This window comes from Gadus morhua, chromosome 18 (assembly GCF_902167405.1).
Source record: "Gadus morhua chromosome 18, gadMor3.0, whole genome shotgun sequence".
Lineage (NCBI taxonomy): Eukaryota > Metazoa > Chordata > Actinopteri > Gadiformes > Gadidae > Gadus > Gadus morhua.
The window spans coordinates 16702343-16722674 of NC_044065.1; the positions used below are offsets into that span (position 1 = coordinate 16702343).

At 46.9% G+C, this 20332-nt stretch overlaps 1 protein-coding gene across 23 annotated transcripts in view; it reads right to left on the minus strand.

The window, feature by feature from the left end:
* tcf7l2 (transcription factor 7 like 2) overlaps window positions 1-20332 on the minus strand; it is a 101757-nt gene that overhangs the window by 59946 nt on the left and 21479 nt on the right. For all 23 annotated transcript variants that reach the window (XM_030339989.1, XM_030339990.1, XM_030339986.1 and 20 more), the window contains exon 4: window positions 4721-4822. In XM_030339989.1, the coding sequence (XP_030195849.1) occupies window positions 4721-4822 (102 nt within the window). The remainder of the gene's footprint in view (window positions 1-4720; window positions 4823-20332) is intronic.

The following is a 20332-nucleotide window of genomic DNA, read 5'->3' on the forward strand; positions in this document are numbered from 1 at the left end:
TCACCAAAACACACACACACTACCCTAGACAAACACACACACACACACACACACACACACACACACACACACACACACACACACACACACACACACACACACACACACACACACACACACACACACACACACTCACACCTACCTTGCATTAACCTTTACCAAATATGCCACAGCTGTGAGTACATTTGAACCACCTCTAAAGAAACCCCATTCAGAGCGTATCTCGTTTCGGTCATGTGACGTACGTTCAAGTAAGAGGATACGAGGGCGGGTCAATGTTTGGGACGGAGGAGATTTGCTTGGTTTTGATTTGTGTTCGCCTTCTGCTCACTTTCTAATTTGATCAAAAACTATTTAATGCGTTGTTATTGGTTGAAATATTAAGGTGATTCAATTTAGATCAAATAAAAGGGCAAAAAAAACATAATGCTAAATTTCAATTTAATATTAAGTCCAAGCAATAACAGCAATTCCCAGTGACCCAAGTCAGAAAAACTCAAACGCACCTAAACTGTGGGCAGAGATAAAACAAAGAAGACCGTTTCCTCCCTTCACGCGCCCCCCCCTAAAATATTAGACATCAATAGAGACATAAATATTGGATAACTTCCAGCCAGTGGCGCTAAAAGTTCAACGGCAGTGAGTTTCAAAAGCAGCCTGCGGCAGGGGACGGCCACTTCAAACACTGCCCCCCCAGCACTGTTTAAGGCCACTGAGGACCGGGGCGTTCATCCGACCACGGCCCCCCCACACCTGTGCCCAGTCCGCAGGGAGAGAGGAGGGCCAGCGAAGGACAAGAAGATGGGACCTCACACGGATGTGTATGGAGGTCCAGTCAGGTTCTCCCCATTGGCCCCCCTAATCAGCGGGGACTGATTTGTTTGAATTAACCAGTATTTGAATATTCAAATAGAGACATTCTAATATTTACGTCTTTATTGGCGTTTATCTCAAATTAACTTCATATTCACTTGGTTTTATTGGCGTCTCCCTCCCTCTCATAAAGTGAGTGTATTTATAATCCCTCTCACGCTGGAGTAACTCGAATTTAACAAGTTACTGGCACGCATCATGATATCTTTGTCGAAAATGAAACTCTTCCCGAGGCATCGCCAACTTCTTGTTATCCGTTGGGGCAGTATAGTTTTAGTTTATTGAGGACAATAAAATGTGGTTCCCGCCACTGAAAGATAAATTAATATAAATCGTGACTCCATGCAGGACTCTGTACTTTCGTTTGCTGTGTATGTCACAAAGAAAACAACAGCAAAAGCCAACATCCAAATATTGCTGTAAAAGGTCCCTTAATGTATCTATTCAACTCCAAATATAAACTTATCTTATCTTAAGACGGAGTACCACCATAGGACGAGATACCCAACGCGGTGTCGATATGATGCCACTAAAAGGACACCGAATGATGAGTAAAACATCGCCTGACCGCGTCAACGCAACTAACTTTGTCTCCTCAAACTTTGCTTCTATACAGCCAGGGCTCACTATACATACAGCTACCGCCTGGATTCCCATCAGTCCCGCTTGTAGCTTTGGCTGTGGTTTGTTTTGACAGACTAGAGGTCATCTGAACTTCAGATCTTCTCATACACATCCGTCCGCCGCCTCGACTCTTGGCTCTCAGCGCTGCAGCCACCCCCACTGGGCTCGGCTGGGTCGCGAGAGGGCAACAGAAAGATCGGCCCGGCTACCGTTTGTAAATTGGTCTAAGTAGTCATGGTTCGGAGAAGTGGGGAGGAGGGAGAGGGCCGACAGTGATGGTGGTGGTGGTGGTGGTTGTGGTGTGATGACATCACCAGCGGCGTTGCCCACGGTAACCGTGTCTACAGGTCTGGAGGTTCTGCAGCAGGTATGATGCAAACGGAGGAAACCATCCATCCTTCACTCAGACAGGGGTGATGGAGAGACAGATACAGAGAGAGAGAGAGAGAGAGAGAGAGAGAGAGAGAGAGAGAGAGAGAGAGAGAGAGAGAGAGAGAGAGAGAGAGAGAGAGAGAGAGATAGACAGCGAGAGAGAGAGAGAGAGAGAGACAGAGAGAGAGAGAGAGAGAGAGAGAGAGAGAGAGAGAGAGAGAGAGAGAGAGAGAGAGAGAGAGGTTGAGTGACAACTGACCGTAACAGGAACAATTCATAAAAACTAGTTTAGCCTGTCACACAAGCACAACAACCACAACAACCTGACAAGAGAGACGTTTTTCTGCGGATGTATCCCAGTTAAAACACAGAATATAGGCTGCAAATAAATTTGAATCAACCCTAACAAACAAATACAAATATTTGGATTGCTAAAATGTTCTGTAACAGAGATAACTTGATTGATAGGTTTTCACATAAACTAAGTGAGTAAATATTGTGAGTATACCTGGTGAGTGGCGTGGTGTGTACACAACGAACAATGAAAAGAAAAATGTCATCAATTTCCTGGACAGATCTAACAAAGCATTTGAAACACCCTAGCCTAACCACGAGACTGGCCTGACCACGATTTTACATCTCTACATGCTCAAGGTGTCGTGTTTAAAACACGTTTGGGAGAACGAGATAGACAGAGAGAGAGAGAGAGAGAGAGAGAGAGAGAGAGAGAGAGAGAGAGAGAGAGAGAGAGAGAGAGATAGAGAGAGAGAGAGAGAGAGAGAGAGAGAGAGAGAGAGAGAGAGAGAGAGAGAGAGAGGAGAGAGAGAGAGAGAGAGAGAGAGAGAGAGAGAGAGAGAGAGAGAGAGAGAGAGAGAGAGAGAGAGAGAGAGAGAGGGAGAGAGGGCTTTAGCAGTACAACATGCGTGTTGTGTAACGCTCTGAACCCCAGTGCTCAAAGAGAAGGACGTCAGCCGGTCGGTATTTACAGACGTGTGAGTCATAGCAGCACAGGAAGAAAGTACAGGAATTTACCTGCAGCCGTACGCCGCTGCCTACAACCCTAATCACTTCACAGGAAAGCGTCTTTTTGTTTGTCCTCCTCCTCCTCCTCCCCCTCCACCTCTCCCCACCAGCGAGCTCTTAAAATATCCCGACAATATGGGACCCCCTCTGAACTCTTCGGTGTAAAAATATCGCCAGCACCAAGCTGGGCTTCTTGATGTTCGCACAAAAAAAAAACTCTTGACAAGTGGATTTTTTTGGGTTGCACGGTTGAGTTGCTTATTTTATTGTCTAAATGTACAGCCTTTGTACAGACGGGCGCTATTCTCATGTTCCCAGCCTCAAATTAAAGAGGTAATGATACCAACGCGCAGCCTCTCCGTGCCAACTTTCATTTACCATTGAACTGCGATGTATTCTAGGAGGTATTTATTGTTGACAGTAAAACCAACAGTGGTGATCAAATGTCCACAATGTGACTCACGCGGCTGTCGGTTGGGAATGGAAGGGTTGATGACCTTTATACCGCAAAATTCATCACCGGTTGACGATACGGGACTTTTATTTGGATTTGCTGCATAGAGTGTTATTACCAGAGCAGACCAACACTATGAACGCATGAGGATCTACAAAGGGGGCTGCGAAGAGTTTGCATTTCAAGAAAAAGGCAAAGTAAAGAAAAAAAAGAAAAAACAACTGCAAACAGTAGTAGCCGTGCCTATAGAGGCTCTGGTTAGAGGCCCAGAGCATTTCAAGTCGTCTCCGTACTCTTCATACCCTCCGTGGTTCCTCTCATCGATTTCCCGCCCTCGCTAACCCCGTGACCACATAAACAACACATCGCTACACCCAACCTTCTCTGTTGACCTCTGCCAATAAGCCTGCCTGGGGCTAGCAATCAAGCTCTTCTCTCACTGGTCCTGCCTGGTCCTCTGCGCCTCAGACGCAGGCCCGACTAAGATTTATGCCAATGGTTCTGTGTCCGTACAGTCAGTCAGTCAGTCAGTCAGTCAGTCAGTCAGTCAGACAGACAGACAGACAGACAGACAGACAGACAGACAGACAGACAGACAGACAGACAGACAGCCAGGCAGACAATCAGACAGTCGGACAGTCAGTCGGACAGTCAGTGCTGCCCCCTTGGCCTGTCCAGCCAGCTAGCCCGGTCTAACGTCATACTTGAGGTAGACAGTGCTGAGATAACTCCCACGCTTCCCACAAAGTCGAAGAGAAATTCGCTCTCTTCTGTGCTCTCCATGGGACAATCTCATGGAGCAACCAAGAAGACAAAACAGAGTGTCAACAGCATGGAGTTGATCTTAACAATTGTTGGATTCAGTAAGGGTCTAAGTCAGATTCTTCTTTCTGACATAACAAAGCAAAGACCAACCTGCTGTAACCGTCAGAGGAAAAACACCAAAACATTGGCTTTTCAGTGTTCAATTGATTTGGGAATTTATTGGTTAGTTTTAGAGGAACAAGAGTCCTCCCAAAACTGCCCACATGTTAGGACAAAACTAGCCATGACAGTGGTTAACTGTCTTTTTTTTCAGTTAGTCAACAACATCCATTCAAAAAGGGAGGGGAAGTTATAACCCGGAAGAGGTTTTCCATAAGCAGGAAAGAAAAGGAGGAGAAGGAGGCTGGATTTTTAATAAAATAGAGAAACAAGGGAAGGAAGGAAGGAAGGAAGGAAGGAAGGAAGGAAGGAAGGAAGGAAGGAAGGAAGGAAGGAAGGAAGCAAGGCACGAATAAAGTCGGGAAAGAAGGAGAGAGGGGAGAAGTAGTGAAGGAAGGCTCCAGAGAGAAGAAGGAAGGTTACGACTGAGTAGGGAAGAGTTCTACTTACAACGATGTGTGCCGGAGATGGAGACCTGGCATCTTTAAGAGCCTGTCTTTGACTTTGGAGGCCTTGTTGTACATCTAGAAGAGGCCATTTCATCTGTAGGTACTGGATGGTGGAGAAAGAACACAGAGGGAGGGAAGAAAAAAACAAAACATGTCAGAGGCGAAATATAGACAACCACAAAACGTAAAAGGACAGAGAAGAGACAGGGACTTGTGTGGGGTGAGATCGAGCTGCCGCCTAAATTGATTTCTTAAATGATTAAACATCTATTAACTGAATGTTAACTTCTGCCCTGTATTAAGGCTACCATTATATCATTAGATGTCTTCCCAGTCCTTTTGTCCTTCAGAGGGTTTAGGGTTAGGGATTTATGTATTATGTGGCCCTGTGAAGCCCTTTGAGACTGTTACTGTGATGAATGGCATGCAATGTATGTGACCTGACCTACATTATTATCAAACGTTTTAGTAAATGAAACCACCAGTAAACACATCAATAAACATCATTGTCAATAGGACGATGATATCATTATATGAAAGGAGCATTTAATTTAAGCTAACCAGAAGCAGTATTGCAAAATGGTTACAGAATTTCACCAGAGATGGTGCTCTCCCTTGGATTCGACTTTTAGGACATACTGCCCCTTTAAAAAGCAGCAAGGCAGTATTATGTGCAGGACACGCACACAGAAGCCCTGTAAATCTAAATTATACATTGTTACTACAGTAAAAACTATCCCGTTTAGCAGCCTGCTCCCAGCGGTCGGTAAAATGGGAGATTAATAATGGACTAGGAGGTTGAAAAGGGATGTTGCATTTTCAGAAAGTGAACACCGGATCTATACAGAGGAGGTGAGTCATTCACTTTGCTAGGTGGATGTAAGGCGGGGTAGTGGACCTAAATGACCTAATGCCACGCCGGTGACCGTTGGAGATAAAAATGAATTTTATTAGCAGCAGCCAGAAGAACTCATAAAAAGTTTAAACCGAGGCGCCTCGACCCATCCCTCTGCGGCTGTACCTCATGACTCCACTCTTATAAATGATTGACTCTGCCTTTATCAAAATCCTCTCCTTGCCTCTCCGTCTCCCTCTTCTCCCTCTCAAGCGCAGGAACACATGGGCCAAAGCGTCCACGAGGAGACGGTCTGACACCCTGATTTGTGGGGTTTATATCGCAAGGCCACTAATTAGGCTTCAGCGCTAAACCGATTGCTCTAACACTTCATTACCTGTGTGCCCGCAAACAAGCCTTTTCATTCTTTTATGGATACAGGTAGCCTAGATTTAAGCTGTGTGTGTGTGTGTGTGTGTGTGTGTGTGTGTGTGTGTGTGTGTGTGTGTGTGTGTGTGTGCGTGCGTGTGTGTGTGCGTGTGTTTGTGTGTGTGTATGTGTGTGTGTCTGTGTGTGTGTGTGTGCGTGTGTGTGTGCGTGTATGTGTGCGCGTGTGTGTGTGTGTGTTCGTGTGTGTGTGTGTGTGTGTGTGTGTGTGTGTGTGTGTGTGTGTGTGTGTGTGTGAATGGGTGTGTGTGTGTTTGCGTATTTAAATCAGTGGTAATTATCCAAGAGTTCCCTCCAGGGTGTCTGCCAGGCCCTCCCTTGGCCTGGGCTACAGCATGAACCAGGATAAATAAAATCCCTTCCATTACTACTCATTGACGGCCCCCAGGAGGGACTTTTACTGCTAAACACAGAGGTTGGTTTACACTTGTTTATACGCGTCCTCACAGCCCGCTCTCCAAAAAAAATGGAGGGGGGGGTTAAGGCGTTAAAGTTTTGGTCTTCGGGATCATCCCACTAAAAAAGAAAAGGACGAGGGCAAATACGCCTTGATGCCCCCGGGTTAGAGTCCCACCAGGTGATGTTACCCCCTCTCTTCCCCCACAAACCACTGTACTGTAAAACAATGATGAAGCTGTGGTGTTGGCGGCTTGTCCTGTAATGTTTTTAGAGACCTTTTTATATTGGTCCTTAATTGCTGTGAAGTCAACACGGACACGAGGAGGGAGGGAGGCGGGGGAGAGAGAGGAGGGGGACTCTTGGAGTGTTAAGGGTGCGAGGGAAAGCCGAGAGTGTGAAGTGTGCTGTGATGTGCAGTTTGAGGTTATTCAATACAGCATCCGGCTGTGTCAGAGAGTCCTTGAGAGCGGGCCGGACGGTGGAGGACCCCTGCCGACGTCTTTATAAAGACTTCACAACACACGCTGGACTCCACCAGTGTTTCAGTGCAGATCTTTTTTATACAGAAAGGCGAAATATAAAAAACACATTTTGCTCTAAACTGTACACTGGAAGTGGCGCTGTTTGTAGAGGTGAGGGCTGGAAACGGGTCTGATGATGTCAGCCCATGGCGTAAGAGCATGATGTAAGCAGGTCAGATGATTTGCATAACTGTGCACATTGAGCCATTGATAGGCTGGATCCATTTCTGATGACGCGAGGTGTGTGCTGGGTATGAGCACAACGTGTAGAACACTGTGAGCCCTCCCTGTTTTGTGTTAGAGGACTCACGCGCTTTTGTGAAAAGAGTCACTGTGGTTTTGGCGCTCCAACCGTAAATTAAAATGTACTTTTAATTAACCGTGAAGTAAACTTCATTCTTTTGTGGTGAGCAAGCGGGTGGTAATGGGAGCAAATGTAGGTTGATGAGAGTTATAAATTGGGAAAAGTACATAAGTACGTAAAACTGCAAGGTTGTTGCATATTGGGGCTGTAGCTTGCAAATCCAATCGTATTTTCAAACAAATGCAGCGAACACTTGCAAAGATGCAAAGAGTCAGCGACCGTGCCCAAGAGCTAAGTGAAAGGTGACCCACTGGTGGGGGAGAAAACCAAACAAGACGGATAGTAACAGTCAACTCTCAAGTCAAGTCAAGTCAAGAGAGAGAAGGGAAGGCAAATAAGATAGCTAAAGAGTAAAATAACAGAAACGAGATGGGAGAGAAAGACAGCACACTAGAGACAAAGAAAGAAGGAGAGAGAGAGAGAGAGAGAGAGAGAGAGAGAGAGAGAGAGAGAGAGAGAGAGAGAGAGAGAGAGAGAGAGAGAGAGAGAAAAAAAGGACAGAGACACACGGAGAAAGAGAGAGAGCGAGAGAGAGAGAAAGAGAAAGAGCGAAGGAGGGTAATAGGACACATGCCCCGACAAGCGCCTCCACTTCAGCCCAGCAAATGTTCTCACACACTAATCTCGCCTGCAGGTTCCACGAGCATGCCAAGGAAAACCAAGCGCTGGCAAGCACCCCACCACCCACTGTACTGCACCACCCCTACCCCAAGGCTGCCCCCCCCCCCACCGACGCCAGGGTCTTCCATGGCCGCCTTTTTCTCACTCCAGACCCCCCCCCCTGCTGTTAGTCGCCCCGCCAACGGACATGCTGCCCAGGCTTGAGTAGGCCGTGACCTTTGACCCCCCCCCCCCCCCCTCCTCCAACCCCTCCTCCTCCTCCTTCTCTCCCCAGGCTGAAAACTTCCCTGCTATGAGGGGGGGCCTCTCGGTAACTCAAGAGCCATTCCGATGTGACAAATTACTGTGCAGTTCCAAGATAACTCTCTCTCCCTCCACCTCACTCTTCCTGTCCTAGCGCTGCCATCCCACACACACACACACACACAGACACACACTTAAAAAATAAACTCCCCAATAAACTTGTTGCAGCTGATGAAGATGGGTTCTCCCCAAAGCCAGCTCACTTACTTTCTCTCCCTGCCCCTAGCCTGAGCAACCGCACCCCCCTTCTTCCTCCCCCCTCTCCCCCCTTCCTCCTCCCCTCTCTGCCCACACTCCTCACAACTCTCCCCCTCCTGCTAGCCGATCCCCCCACTCCTCCTTGCCGCTCTCCCCCCTCCTCTTCGCCTCTCTCTCCCCTCCCCTGCCTCTCTCCCCCCTCCTCCTCCCCACTCTCCTCTCCCAGTCGATCGCACAATAGGAGCTGAAAGACTCAATTGTCTCTGATGAACTGAAAGACAAGAGCCTTGTCCAAGTCTTTACACAAGGATGAACTCCCTCACTCTCCCTCGCCCCTCTCTATGTCTCTCTCCCAAACCATTTCCCTTTCTCTCCCTCCATCTCTCTCTCTCGTTCTTATTGCTTAATCTCCTGGAAGAAGTATCTGCTCTCCTGGATGGTTAGTATATTTTATCCCTCCATCTTTATAGATTACTCCCCATATACTCTTTAAACACCCACTCCAAAATCCTTTTTCCTAGTAAACAAAACAGTACAAAAAAAAAAAGTTAATCTTCAAAATAGGGATGTTAATGATTAATCATTTATCGATTAATCTCTGCTGAGAATTTAACTGATAAAAAATGTATTAACCGACAATGTCGGTTTTATGAACCATTTCTTAAAACATGTGTTTGGTTTTGACTGCCGTGTTATTCTACAAATGGCAGTAGTTGCACCACATTTGACATTGTTTTGTTTGGCGGCACCATTTGTTGAATGAAGGACAGGACAAGAAGAAAGTTTCGAGTGAGAAAATTGGTCGTACCTCATAAATTAATGTTTCGCAAAAACATATGTTGGAACTGACACATGTGTTTTATCTTATTATCTTATAATCGATTATTTATCGTCAACGTGTTCAACGATCAGTTAAGGAAAATGCATTGGAATTGCAACCCTACGTTAAAGATCCAGTCGGTTTGAGCGCTCCCCCGTACCCGAGTCTCTGCTGCTTAGCCAATGTTTGGCATGTGACCAGCGAGTCTTAACCCACATATACACCCACTGTCAACGCAGTGCAAACAAGCCCCCCCCCCCACCACACCCGGACCCAGCGGCCCACAGCCCCAGCAGCACCGTCTATGACAGATAGAACGCTATGGCAGGAGACCAATTGGGTGGGGGGGCAGGGGTGAGGGGGGCAGCCTGGCAGACACACAGCATCCTAACATGTCCTTGCCAAACGCCAGCGGTTCCTGGTTTAACTGGCCCACACACTTTTTTTGGCGGCTCCGGTACCCATGGGGACAGGACAGCCCGACAACACCACCGCACCCAGCGACTTCACTGCGGCCCCTCTCCATATACATTCTCCAGAATGTGCAATGTTGAACGTGTCCTTGTGGTCATTTTAATGCATTTCAACACATTAGTGTGTTAAGATGCAATCCAATGGCCACACGATTGCGATTAACGCTCAAGTTACGTTGGATGCTTGATTGAAGGCAATGCCTTTGTAGGCGTTGATTGTTCACAGCCTCACTTTGGATGAAAGTGTCTGCCAAATGATGAATGAAAATAAAATGAAAGAACAAACTGCAGAAACCTTGCCTGTACGTCTAGTGACAGACAACAAACACAAACGATGAGTCAATCAAGCAATCCAAATAACTTGTCACATTAAACTGTGCACAAATTCTAGAGCTTGTTTGGTTAATCGAATTATTAGCCATAGCAAACGTAGGGCCTTAATGGCTGATCGTCATGAAGTCAGCCATTAGCTGCCAGCCATTTGCAGCTAGAAGCCCTTTAATTGCTGCCTACCATGGACCAACAAGGCTACAACCAGGCATGCTGGTTTTGTTTTGGATTAAAAGGCATAAGCTCAGAGACAGTGGGTCCTTGTGTGCCAACGATGGCTCCCAGACAGCGGTGTGGGTTCCAACGGGACCCCTGGGAGCAGGAATAACATCCATCTACAGACTGGCCCCCAAAATAACCACATGGTTCAGGATCCATGTGTGCGTGTTTATAATATCCATCACACAGAGACGCAGGAGAAATTATAGAAGGAGAAGATGAATGGATGGAAGAACAGGAGGACATTTTGGATGGATTCAGATTGTTTGAATGATGAGTGATATTTTTCCATGGCTTTATTCCTTGGCTCTGAGAGAGAGAGAGAGAGAGAGAGAGAGAGAGAGAGAGAGAGAGAGAGAGAGAGAGAGAGAGAGAGAGAGAGAGAGAGAGAGAGAGAGAGAGGGGGGAGAGAAGTGAAATATAATATGTACCCTCTGCTACTTTCGATATGACTGTACAACCTTTAGCACCAGCCAGGCAGGGCTGAACCGTGCCCACCTGGTTTTCCATACAACTCATATCTGGGGTTGACGTGGACACGCGAGATGAGCTCAAGGCTCAGGTTAAAGTTGGAGTGGCACTAAATGGAAAGCAGCATCAGTCACTCTACTGTATTCTTTTCTTTTTAAGCTTCTGTTTGGTTTTATCTATTTGTTTAAACTTAATTTAGTTTTAGGACAGCAACAACTAATATGATCATTATTGTACGAATGAGGGAACTTAGGGTAATGTAATAAAGGAACCATTATTACGTTTATTAAGTGATATAAAGTTAACAGAAGTCATCCAGAATCAGTTAGCTCAAGGTCGCTCACAGCCTGCTGGGGATTCAGAGGGGCGTTGATCCTGCAACCTTTCCCCTCAGAGTTTAATACCAACCACCCTGCAACTTTGGGGAAGTCAAGGATGGTTAATAAAGCACACTTGAACTAGAGCCAATGTGATTCTATGCACTGTTCATTCCCCCCCCCCCCCCCTTCCCATTTAGGGCAACCATGCAAATTACAGGCGACATCTCTCGCACGGTTCCAACACTCACGCTCCTGGCATGAAGAGCTTTATTTAAATCATCAGATGATCAAGGCTAGGACGCAGATCCAACTCAATCTGGGCCGCTCAGAGTCGGTTTAAAAGATTACTCCATCTTTGCTAGTCGTGTGTAGCCGTTTATGAAGAAAAGACGAAGAAGGAGGAGTCGGTGGAGATCTGAAAACGAGCTGCAGACACCCACTAGGTGTCACGGTCTGTACTGCAGGTGCACGGGAAGACGTGCTCATGTGCTTAAACAAACACATCAATTGTCTGGGTGGGGAGGGTAATTTTGTGTAATTTAAGGAGGGGGGAACCTAATGCAAGCCAGACCTCCTCAAATCCCCCTGGTTATAAAATAAAGGCCCCTCTCCATGTAATATACTGCTCGGCTGTGTGTGTGTGTGTGTGTGTGTGTGTATGTGTGTGTGTGTGTGTGTGTGTGTGTGTGTGTGTGTGTGTGTGTGTGTGTGTGTGTGTGTGTGTGTGTGTGTGTGTGTGTGTGTGTGCGTGCGTGTGTGTGTGTGTGTGTGTTTGCGTGTGTGTGCGTTTGCCTGCCTCTGTGCGTGTGCTTGCCTGTGTGCTTGCGCTTGTGCTTGCATGTGTGCTTGCGTGTGTGCACTTGTGTGTGTAGCAGACAAAAGATAAGGGAATAGATTTGTAAGAGCTACATACCTAAAAAACAAAAAAGGGGAAAAAAGTGAAAGAAAACGTAGACAAAAGAAGTCAGAGCTAAAAACTGGGTAAAAGTTAGTCCACACCAGAAGGCCCTTCACTAAGGCTTTAGTTCTTCTAATACACATTTTATGAGAAGATATATTTAAAAAAATAAAAGCCCCCACCAGCTCTCATAGCCAGAGGCGTTTTGCAACCAGGAAAATAAAAGCGGAATGTGGGAAGGCCTGGGGTTTGAGAGCCCCGGGGCTGGGGGGGAGGTGGTGGGGGGATTGGGGAGGTGGTCCTTCGGGCCTGTATTTACTCCAAAGCCAGAACCTCTGGGAGCAGAAAGGGGAGTCAGGGGTAGGGAGGGGGGGAGAGTGGAGGTTCTTCTGGCCCTTCACTGTACTGTAGCAGCCGACCTGCTCCTCAACCCTCCTCTCTCCCCCTCCCCCCATCCAGGCATCCCTCCCCCAACGTGCTCCCCAACCCTCCTGTCTTCTCTATCTCATTACTATCCTTCAAAACCCAACAAGCACACTTATAGATTCAATAAATAAGCTTATGCCATTTGATGGTCACTATGATCCAAACCATCTGACATTACCCTGAGTGCATACAATAATAGCATGGTCGGCCCCAGTGGGAATCAAAGCACTAACCACTGCAGTGTCGATAGGTGAATGGATAGGTAATGCTAACCAACTTTAAATGCTAGCAAACCGGCCAGTTGATACCTTCCTCGACAATGCTCAATGTCTTCAGTTCGAAAGGTTAGGGTTCTTTGTGAGTGACTTTACTTAAATATACACATCTGAACTCTGGAGTGTTATCAGGCCTGTAGTGGAAGTGAGCTACACTCTCTTGAACGCAGCTCTCAAAGATAAGCATGGTCGTGCTCCCGGCGCCGTTTGTTTAGCAGGTGTGGACAAATGCGCTGTTCAAATACCAGCTGCTTGAGCAGAGAGTTTCAACTTAGTCCTGAAAGTGCAACCAGGGAAAGTCTAAGCTATTACTGACCAGTCCAGTCCAGTTCTATTATATATGGCCAACAGTCAGAAATAAACTAGAAATAAACTCTACTGAAATCTTAAAGGATAATTAGATAAAAGCAGAAAACAACTCGCCTAACCCTCGCATTAATGCGTAACCCCGCTTTAACCACAGATGGGACAGGGCACGCAACACACAACATCAAGGCCAACAAAGTAAACAAGACTCCCTTACTGATTGGGGGCATGTTCCACCCTGTCTCCCCTCCTCCCTCAAGTCATTAAGTGTATCTCTGGGCCGCTCTAAAAATAGAGCCTGGGGACTGAAGAGACAGTGGGAGTGATTGTTAATGAATAGGCCAAATGCTAGCGTTTAGCATCAGGGGGTATCTAGAGCTATGCTAGGCTAACAGCACATACACCTAGCACCTTCTAGTTGGAGCTGGGTTGCTGAACTCGAAAGTCTGTTCTTGAATGTGACATTATGTTGTCCTCCCCCTCTAAACCCTAACGTACAAGAAGAAAATAAGAAATGAACACTGTGGTTGTGACTCACACAAAAAAAGTGTGCTAGTATTGTATGGAAACATGTGGTGTCTAGTTCTAAGATTGTGCATGTTGTTTTCTCGTGTTTTAGATTGGAGTATTTATTGTAATTCAAACACGGGTGGTTAGGCTAACTGATGCAACATGTATCTAATACATATGAAATGACCCCTCTCAGTTGATACTACTGCCAGTACAACTAGAATACCACCAGGTCTACCTTTACCTTCATCTACAGTCTCCCTCTTATGATGACCCCTGAACCCATGATAGTAAACCCCCCTAGTAATAAGAAATTCACTCTGTATTGAATCTGAAAATCTTGGCTCAACACTCATCCCCATCTCTAACGAGAACGCATTCACAGACCCCCATCACCACCAGACACTGACAACGGCTTCACCCGTGCCTCACCCGAGGTCAGGCAACAGGAAGCAGGAAGTCGATCAACTCCACGCAATCAGCGCCTGTGTTTCTTATCGGGGGGGGAGAGTTGGTGGTGGTGGTGGTGGTGGTGGTGGTGGTGATGCTGGGTTACCAGGAGAGTATAGCGGACTCTGGGGCCTTTGGCGAGGGAGAGCTGGGGAGTCGACCGCGGCGCCTACATCTCCTCCTCGAATATTCCATGTTTTGCCGCGTAGCGCTGGAGGAAGTGCTGAACGCTAGCTTTTGATGTTGGCAGTCTAGTTTTGCTTGACGCCAGTTCACTATGAATTAGTTAAATGGCAGGTTGAGTGTGAGGAAGCTCGGAAACAAGCCTTGCAGGAAGAGAATGTGTACGCTCAGGTTTTACAATGCCTCACATGCAGTCGAAGCGAGCGCACACCAACACGCACACACATGCATATACACACATTACCACCTACGCACATCTATGCTTCAGAAAGCATTAAGAGGAAGGAATCACACATATGTACAAGCAGGCAATTAATCTTCAACAAAGACTGGCACACAAGAAACAGGCTCTGTGTTGTGTGTTCTCAGTGTATTGGGCACACACACACACACACACACACACACACACACACACACACACACACACACACACACACACACACACACACACACACACACACACACACACACACACACACACACACACACAAATACACACACCTTGAAGACATTTTAGCTCCATATTCATGAACATGGCTCCCTGAGCAGGTCTGAAGCACAGAATAATTCTAATTCTAGGGTTTCTAGTCATAATCGGGGGTACATATTCAGTCCATAGAATGCTAAAACAACCTAATTTAAATATAATATGATGCTACAGATGCTCTGTATTACTATTTTTAACATTGTAATGAAAGAGCATCTAACTTCATAGTTATATAATAAAGCTATACTATATAAAGCCTTTTTGAAGTTGTGTATGCATTATATTCCTGGAACTAAAGTCACTCACAGATCTTTTAGTTTTAAACAACTTATTTTAAGTAGCATAATAAAATGTTTATATTTCAATGTGATTAAATGTTCCCTTATCACAAATATGGTAATAAACAAAAGTGTATGGTTTAACTAATGAACACTCTGGTTTCTTCAGGCTTCAGCAGTATCAAATTATATATCGTGAATAATATCGATATCAAAAAAATAATCGTGATAATAATTTTTGCAATATCGCCCAGCCCTACAGTCAACAGTCAACTACATTACTATCTGCACAACCTTTAATCTTCAACAGAACAACAAACTAAACATCCTCAACCCACTTGAGTGTTGGCCGAAGTGTTGTTGGTCTCGTGACTTGTGCCAATGTCACCCTGGTCTTTCTACCCCATTAAACGTATCATTATAGTAGCCGATTTAGTATGCACTTGCCGGGCTGCACTAGCTTAATGAATACGTAAGTCATAAGGAGCAGCTTAGAGGACCTCATTAAAACAGAGATGCTACCAGGACAATAACACCCTGGGCGGGTGAGGGGAGGCTGGCTGCTGCTCGGCTCAGGCCAGAGGAAGGTGGAGGATGGTAGGTGAGTAAACCTCTGTGCCGCATCCCCCCCCCCTCCCCCAAGCACCCAACCACCCTCCACGTCACTCCATAACCTGAACAAGTGGCCCCCGGCAAATCACCTCAGCCAATGAGGCCCTGATGTGCCCTCTCCTTCACCCCCCCTCCACCTCACACACACACACGCATAGGAGATAAGCACACCCACGCAGGGAGGGCTCATGGTTAATTACCGCTGAATCATATGAGGATCCATCCATGCCCCCATCGCAAAATCATTAACCCTCATATATACAGTATATTTACAAAGATACGCACACTACCTCCCTCTCCTCCCCTGCAACTAAAGCATGGTAACACAAGTTGATTATTGATGACCCTTTAATATGGTGTTTTACAACGTCCCCCCGCCCTCATTTCACAGTGCAGAGCAGGTGATTAGTGAGCTCCAAGCAGTCAGTCGGCTAAACGGGATGGAGGAGGGACAGGGATGCCATCTTTTAACATCATCATCTTAAATCACAAGATTAAATGTTTAAAGGCAAGTATAAATGCCCTAACAATAACAAACAACGACGAAAAAAATTACAATAGAACCTAGGTGCGTTGTCGTGTGCATTTTCTGAAGAAAATGTGTGGCTGCCTAAGCCAACTCATCGTCTGTGCCATTTTCAGCGCCAAGTTTCAAGTCCCTAGGTGTTTTCAAGGTTATCCAAAACTTTAACGTACAGAAATGTGTATTCAGGCAGACTTTATGGGTCCTTAAGGCGAAATTGTTTAGCATGTTAATAAGGTCCAGATACCAGGATTCATAAATCTATGTCAGACGGGGTAGGGGGGCTGATTGTTTGACTGACCATGAGTTAAACCCCCCCAAAGTGGTAAAAGTGGTGCTTAACCTCTTGGAGACCTGCCTACTTCCGGTTTCCATATGTGTGTTAAATTTTACAATGACCACGAGTCCCACATTTCAACGTCTCTCTTTCCATAATAATTATTTAAAAGAAGAACAAACCCAAAGTAATCCATTTTTTGGCATCTGTTTGATTTGGACACTTCAAAAACGATAGGAGAAAAGAGCTCCCGAAAACGAGGCGAAAGGATAACAAAAATAACCTGACAACAGGCTGGCTCGCTTCGCCAGGTTTTTATTTTCTTCTCCTACCTCCTCCTCGTGCTTCCTCGTAGCCTAGCCCCCCGTATGAACACCCCTCGGCCAGAAATCCCACGTCGCGATAACCCGTCAATAACGAACTGAGGCCATGTATTGATCAGTCTAATTTCGCATCTATTAGCTGGGGAGCGCGCGCTGTTTCTGGGGGCGATGGGGGCAGGCAGCCAGGGATGGAGATCATTACGACCGGTGTTTCACACACATGCCGTGATTGACGTGGAGATAGCGGCCCCTGCAAAACACTGCCGTAATGAGGACGATGATTATGATGATATGCCAACCAAAAGGGGGGATGGAGGGGGCAAAGGGAGGAAGAAGAGAAGAAGGAAGAGAACCCACGCCAGGCGTCTTTATGCTCTTATTTACTAACTGGCGGCGTCAGAGCGGCTAGGGGCATGGAATCTAGAGGAAGGCGCTGTTTACATGTTTCAAACCCTACAGGTTTGAAACATGTTAACAGCATGCCACTGACCAACACCACTCCAATGGGTCGTTATCGTTTTGGTTTAATTGATGCAGTGCATTTCCACTGCATAACGAAACATCGCACTTCAAAAAGAGGCACGTGACCAAAACTCTGACTTAAATCTATATACCATTAACCTCTTCATCACCACCTCAACCTCACCTCTTCCTCCATCTCCGTCCATCACCTCCGCCTCCCTCTCCCTCTACCTCCAGGAGAGAACTGGTTCATCTGAAAGCATTCTCTGACCGACCGCTGTGTTGCCAACGAAGGCCTTTTACCTATTTCTAACCCCATCTATCTCCACCACCACCAGCGCCACGCGCGCTGCCCCCCCCAGCCCTGGTGCTGGTGAGTGGGGTTGGAGGGCGGTTGAGCCTGTCTTGGCATTGATGCAACCAGCTGCAATGTGTACCGCTGCCTGCCATCACACGCAGAGGGCAAGCTAGAGAGGGCAAGTGAAGAGAGAGAGGTACACAGAGTAAGCAATAGAGAGAGGGAGAGGGGGAGTGGGAAGAGTGAGTGCAAGGATGGGACTTCAATAGCATCAAAAAAGGAGGGAAAAGGGACAAGTGCATCTTTGTGTATTCTATCTGTAAGTCTACTGTTTGTTGTGTTGTTTAGGGGGGGGGGGTTGTACATTGTGACAGTTAGGTTCAAGAGAGGTGAGGGCATGGAGGAAAAATAAAAAAATACAAATACAAGTCGGAGAAAAAAAAGAAAACTTTGGCTTTAAAAACTATATGTTTTTGTCAGCTGAGGGATGCAGTGATGGGAGCATGGGGGGGAAAGAGAGGAGGGAAGGGGGGGAGCCCTCAGCCAAGCCATCTAGTTGAACAGGGAACTTCACAGTGGTAGCTGCCTTTCTATGCCTCTCCTTTTGATGTTACCTCCAAAGGAAAGGATCAAAGGCTCGGAGTGTGGCGTGGGGAAGTCCCTGCCTCTTAGCCTGCCAGCCTCTGATATATGCAAAAGGGGAGGGGGAAAAGAGAGAGAGAGAGAGAGAGAGAGAGAGAGAGAGAGAGAGAGAGAGAGAGAGAGAGAGAGAGAGAGAGAGAGACTCTATAGAGCAGGTTTGCAGGGAATGTGGCTAAATAGCATGCTATGCTCTTAATGAGTGACAGGGGATGATGCAATCAGCCGGCTACGAGCTTGCTATTGCTAACAACCCAACAATGCATTTGTGTGCATCCGAGTGCACGACTGTCCACACGCGCCACAGAAAGTGCTGACGGTGTGCATGAGGTAAGATATTTGGATGAAGCGTTTGATTCCATGAGGAAGGGAGTGGGGATGTGGGAGGAGGGGATGTTTGTTACCTCCCTCCCCCATCCCGATCGTCCTAAAACATCAAGGGGGGGGGGGGGGGGGAGGTTGGGGGAGACTGTGTCGGCTTGAAATAAATATACAGTGTGTTGTTAAAGAGAGGACTAGGTAAACACACAGACACACAAAGTCCTGGTTATGTGTGTCTCTCACAAACAACACACTCAAACACAACACACACACACACACACACAGTGAGCACAGCTGGTCTGGAGAAGGTGTGCTAAAATTGACAAACCTCTACTAGAGACAAACAGACGTATAAAGAAACACACACCCACAAACACACACACACACACACACACACACACACACACACACACACACACACACACACACACAAACATACATTACACACACACACACACACACACACACACACACACACACACACACACACACACACACACACACACACACACACACACACACACACACACACACACACACACACACACACTCCCCAAGGCTATAGGATTAAGGGGTCCAGCTGGCTGACAGCAAGCCCTTCCTTCCCACGTATTCCGTCGATTTGGATCCTCACCCCCCCCTCCCCTCCCGCCCTCTATCCCACCGCCTATCCCCTACACGGCCCCTCCCACACCCAAGCCGGTCTGGAAGTCTGGCTGCCAACCAGGAAGTAAACACACCTGAGCTTTACATTGATTGGCACCAGGGCCCTTTCCCTCCGTACACACACTGGACCAATGAGAACACAAAACTAAATCAATTAGCACAGAAAACTTTAGGGCAACTCTGAGGAAACAATGCGGGGGCAAGGAAAGTACTAAGTAGTACTTGAAGGATTGCGGAGGGGGGGAGCGGGGTTGTACAAGAAAAGAGGCTAATTTAGAGAGGCACTTGGTTGTTTTAGAAGCGGGGGGGAAATGAAGTAGGAGGTGAGCAGGGTCAGAAATTAATGAGGGCTCGTCGTTGAAATGTCTGGAAAGTTGAGAAAAGTATCGGAAATCCAAGCCAGAAAGAATGAGAGAAGAACAAGAAAAGGGGGAAGAGAAAGAGATGAAGAGGATGAGATATGAAACCAACCCCTCCCAGAAAGCGCCCTAAAAGAAAACAACCGCCCAACGCTGCAAGCCGCAAATATCGGTTACAGTTACAGCAAATCAAATTCCAATCCGTCTCGCCCCTCATTTCAACCCCCTTTATGACAACTGTCACAAAATACACTTTATTCATATTTTAGAAAACGCCTAAAGCGTGTAAAAATAAAACAAAAAAAAGCTGTCGGCAGTGCTCGTGGCGCCCCTCATTACCATATCCTGTATGTACACCATCGACGAGCGGCCCGCGCTCAGCGATGCAGACGCCGCTGTCAAGGCGCTATAGGATCTAGACGTTAAAATAGCTCTTGACAAAATGGCGTCCACGCTTAAGTGGACGCGGGGGGGGCTGAGTGACAAGTCAGTCACGGCTTGTGGAGGAGCAGGCGATCTGAGAGACAAAACAAGCGAGCGAGCGAGGCTCGTTTCGAGGTTATGGTGGTGGTGGTGCTTGGTGGGTGATGGGGGTGATGGTGATCAGACCTAGAGCCTGTGAAAGCTGGGCTCGCGGGCCCTGCCTTGCTCCGATGGATGGCTAATGAGGGCGGAAAAGGGAGGGGAGAAGAAGGAAAAAAATCCATGCGGTGATTCGCTGTGATACCATTGACAGGGGCTACTCGCTATACCCCTACAGAGCTGCTCTCCTTGGGGTGGGATGGAGGGATGGAGGGATGGAGGGATGGAGGGATGAAGGGCGGGAGGAGAGGAGGAGGAGGAGAGAATGAGAATGAGGGAGAGGGGGATAGAAAAAAGGGAAAGAATAAGAATGAGTGGGCAAGAAAGGGAGAAAAACGAAAAGAAAAAGAGAGAACGAGGGGGAACGAGAACGAAATTCACAATGATGACACGTAAGTGCAAAAGAGCGATTAAGGA